Raw genomic sequence first — 4,730 nt, forward strand, 5'->3', positions numbered from 1 at the left:
AAACTCAAGTTGGTTCTACCTTTACAGATAGAGATCCATACGAGACGAAACAAGTTCAATATCGATCTTTTTTGGTAAGATGCCTGTTGAATTTAAAAGTGTCAAGAGGTCTGTAACGCAGGAGTCTACGATCGGAAATGGAGAATCGTGTTCCGTCGATAGTGGCATCGTCATCACGGGAATATCAGGTAAATGTCAGTCGCGAATGGCTGTATCGTTATGAGAGCGTAACATACTAAACAAATAAACGTTTTTCAAGGCCGGCTGCCCAAGTCGTCTAATATCGAGGAATTTAAGGAGAATTTGCTGAAGGAAATGGATATGGTCACTGATGACGAGCGTTGGTCAACGAACAGCTATGGGATACCGGGCAAGTCAGCCAGGATTAACGACATCGGCAGCTTTGATACTTCTTTTTTCGGGGTACACCCCAAGCAAGCACACGTAATGGACCCACAGCTTCGCATGTTGTTAGAAGTCATATACGAGGCGATAGTTGATGCTGGTGTCAATCCTTCCACCATAAGAGGATCGCGTACTGGAGTGTTTATCGGTGCCGCTTTCACCGAAACGGAGGATTTATGGATTAAAGATACAAATATCACCAACGGTTCGTATTGTTATGAAAAACAATGCCGAATGCCTCCTCAATCAATTATTTTAAAGTTTGTTTACTTATAACAATAGGGAAAGATGGTACAGACGTAGCCTTTTACGATTAATCAGTGTACACATTTTGCTGTTTATCATATATATCTGATACACTGCAAAAGAAATCAAACAATATCTGCTGACAAAGAAAAACTTACATCTGCTTGCAGGATACGTAATGCTCGGGGGTACGAGATCAATGTTCGCCAACAGAATCTCCTTCTGTTTCGATTTTAATGGACCCAGCTTTACGATTGACACGGCTTGCTCCTCGTCTTTGTACTGCATGCATCAGGCAGTCGCCGCAATGCGCAACGGCGAGTGCGATGCTGCGATCGTCGGTGGAACGAATCTTATATTGACACCCGAGAGATCGCTACAATTTTACAGACTGAATATGCTCTCCCAGGATGGCAAGTGCAAAGTGTTCGACGCATCAGGTGACGGTTACGTGAGGGCCGAGGCGGTAGTGGCAATATATCTGCAAAAAGCGACGGATGCGCGCAGAATATATGCCACAGTGGTTCACACGAAAACAAACACGGATGGCTACAAATCTCAAGGTGTCACATATCCCAATGGTGACATGCAGAATCGACTGATGCGTGAGATTTACAGTGAGGCAGGAATTAATCCTATAGACGTCAGTTACATAGAAGCCCATGGCACCGGTACCAAAGTAGGTGATCCAGAAGAAATCAATTCTATCGACACACTATTCTGCAAAGATAGAAAGACTCCTTTGCTGATCGGATCGGTCAAATCCAACATGGGGCATTCGGAACCGGCAAGTGGATTGTGTTCGATCGCTAAAGTGCTGATCGCAATGGAAGCGGGCGTGATACCCGCGAATTTGCACTTTAACACTCCGAATCCAAACATTCCTGGGTTAAACGAGGGACGTATTCGAGTAGTCGACAAGGCCACATCGTGGAACGGTGGTCTCGTGGGCATCAACTCGTTCGGATTCGGCGGCGCAAATGCACACATCCTTCTACGCAGCAATCCAAAACCAAAATTATCACCACTATTAAGCGTTGCTGAACTCTTGCCCAAATTAGTCGTGGTATCAGGTCGAACGGAAGAAGCTGTGCATACCTTACTGGGCAAAGCAAAAGAGCACCGTACAGATGAAGAGTTTCTTTCACTGTTACACGTAATACACAATAACAATATTCGCGGTCACAAGATTCGTGGTTACGAGATACTCGGCGTAAATAGTATGCGTGAAGTGACCCAGGTAGCGAGCTACAACAAGAGACGCCCAATTTGGTTCATATTTTCCGGCATGGGCGCGCAATGGCCAGGCATGGGTCGTCAGTTGTTCGGCATTGAAACTTTTCAACGCAGTTTGCAGCGATGCGCTGATGCATTGATGCCCCACGGCATCGACCTCATGAATATCATCATGAATGCCACGGATGAAACGTATGAGAACGTGATGGATTCCTTCATGACTATTGCAGCTATACAAGTTGCCCTAGTGGACATGTTAACGTTGATAGGCATACATCCGGATGGTGTGATTGGGCACTCCGTTGGAGAGCTGGGTTGTGCTTATGCTGACGGCGCATTTACGCTGGAACAGACCGTTTTGGCAGCTTACTGTAGAGGCAAAGCGATTGTAGATTCCAACTTGGAGCCAGGTGCCATGGCAGCAGTTGGTTTGAGCTGGGAGGAGGCCAAAAAAATGTGCCCGCCCGATATCATTCCAGCTTGTCACAACGCCGCCAACTCTGTTACTATTTCCGGTCCGATTGATTCTATGCACAAGTTCGTAGAAATACTGAAGAACAAAGATATCTTCGTCAGGATGGTAAAAAGTTCCGGCTTCGCCTTCCACAGCAAATATATCGCTTCGGCCGGACCTAAATTACGCGCTTTACTCGAGAAGATCATACCGAGCCCGAAACAGAGATCAGTCAGATGGATCTCTAGCTCTATACCTGAGGCCACATGGGGAAGTCCGCTCGCGCAGCTTAGCTCCGCCGCGTATCATGTGAACAATTTTTTGTCTCCTGTACTGTTTCAGGAAGCACTCGCACATATCCCGAAGAACGCGATAACGATCGAAATCGCGCCGCATTGTTTACTACAAGCAATCTTGCGCAAATCGTTACCACCAACTGTGACCAATATTAGCCTCCACAAGCGAGAACATTCAGACAATCTCACTTTTCTACTGTCTAACGTGGGCAAGCTATACATGGCCGGTGCACAACCTGACATTTCTAAATTGTATCCGTCGGTGAGTTTTCCCGTCGGTCGCGGAACACCGATGATCGGGTCACTTGTCAGGTGGGATCATTCCGCCGCGTGGGATGTGGTTGATTTCCGACAAATATCAGAACGTTCGGAAGAATGTAACATCCAAATAGATCTGTCGAAAGAAACGGACGCGTATCTATCTGGGCACCAGATAGACGGACGAATTCTTTTTCCAGCCGCTGCTTATATGCTGCTGGTATGGAAAACTTTGGCAAAATTGCGTGGCGTTGACTTTGAACGGTTACCTGTAGTGTTCGAGAACGTGCAGTTGCAGCGGGCGACCATTATGCCAAAGGAAGGAACGGTGAAATTCTCGATAACCATACTCAAGGGAACTGGAGATTTTGAGATCTGCGAAACCGGTACGATCGTCGTCAGCGGAAATATTCACATCTCCGAGAATATCGAGAATGATCAGCTGAAACTGCCGCCACCGCAAACACCTGCTACCACTAAAGAGATTTTGCCGTTGAGTACCAAAGACATTTACAAAGAACTGAGGTTGCGCGGATACGAGTATCGCGATATCTTTCAAGGAATTAAATCCTGCGATAACTACGGCGTTGCCGGCAAACTTTACTGGTTTAATCAATGGGTTTCGTACATAGACAGTATGCTTCAGTTAACTATAGTTTCCACCAGCCATAAACTAATGTATTTACCGTCGCGCATTCGGTATGCCGCAATCGATCCTATTCTTCATAAACAACTGGTGGAACAATTACCAGAGAACGGTGTATTGCCAGTGTATCACTACAAGAACATCGATATCGTTAAATCGGGTGGTATCGAATTCAGAGGATTGAAATCGTCCTTGGCGCCTCGACGACAGCGCACTCAAGCCGATCCTAAATACGAGCAATACACTTTCATGCCCTATGAACATTCGCATAGTCTAGTAGAGGATGCAACGAGAGGAAGAGTACACGCACTCACTGTTCTATTGCAGATCATGTATGAAAACGTAATGTCATTGAGATTAAAGACCGTGGAACTTGCAGGCCAACGGACTGCAGAAGCTCTTCTGGCGCCACTTATTAGCGAAATTTTCAATAACGAACAAGACTCATTTATCGTAAGTATATCGTTGAATAAGTTTTTTTTGTTTTTTGCTCAAGACGAAATATTTCCTCATTCAAACGTCTCAGTATCGTGTTTGCAGTGTAACGACAAACTCAGAAATTACAACTTTTTGTTTGACAGACAACCCCAGCACTGAACTGTCCACCCAGTATTCCATTGTAATAAATTATATTGTCACAACGTTAAACAGAACCACTACAAATAAGTATTACATTTAAACAAAGCAATCTGTACCATTTGAAACAAAATATTATGTTTTAGTAAATCGATAGTTATAATTTATTCCTATTTATAATTATTACTTTCACAGACGCTTCTTCAATATTTAAATTTATTACAAAATTGTATTTTTTGTTTTAGATGGACTTAGAAATCATTGCAGTCTCTGCTGATAATTACACGGCAAACTTGAATAAAATGAACGCTGACGTCGTAACGCAAGATGTGAATAAGGCACCTCTCATTCACGAAGCAGACCTTGTTATAGCAGCGGACGTTTTGTCTAATCAATCTTATACCGTTCTCAAAAATTTGGTGGCTGCCTTAAAACCTGGATGTTTTATTCTTCTGGAAGAAACCGCTGCTCAACTGGATATGAAAACTGCATTAAAAAATACTGATTTAACATTGGTTGGCAGACAAACCGATCCTGTAGGAAAGACTTACTTGTTGTTGAAGAAACAACAAAAACGGAGAGAAGCGATAGTTATTCAAATCACCGAGAAAAA

General features: G+C 44.1%; 1 protein-coding gene across 1 annotated transcript in view; it reads left to right on the top strand.

Annotated features, from left to right (window-relative positions):
* Positions 1 to 4,730, top strand: part of LOC105563525 (fatty acid synthase) — a 10,223-nt gene continuing 5,493 nt past the window's right edge. The window contains exons 1-4 of the mRNA XM_012015162.1: positions 1 to 188; positions 260 to 610; positions 822 to 3,994; positions 4,363 to 4,730. Coding sequence (XP_011870552.1) covers positions 80 to 188; positions 260 to 610; positions 822 to 3,994; positions 4,363 to 4,730 — 4,001 coding nt within the window. The 5' untranslated portion in view covers positions 1 to 79. The remainder of the gene's footprint in view (positions 189 to 259; positions 611 to 821; positions 3,995 to 4,362) is intronic.

Source organism: Vollenhovia emeryi, unplaced genomic scaffold, assembly GCF_000949405.1.
Source record: "Vollenhovia emeryi isolate VEMERY1.0 unplaced genomic scaffold, V.emery_V1.0 DF939174.1, whole genome shotgun sequence".
NCBI lineage: Eukaryota > Metazoa > Arthropoda > Insecta > Hymenoptera > Formicidae > Vollenhovia > Vollenhovia emeryi.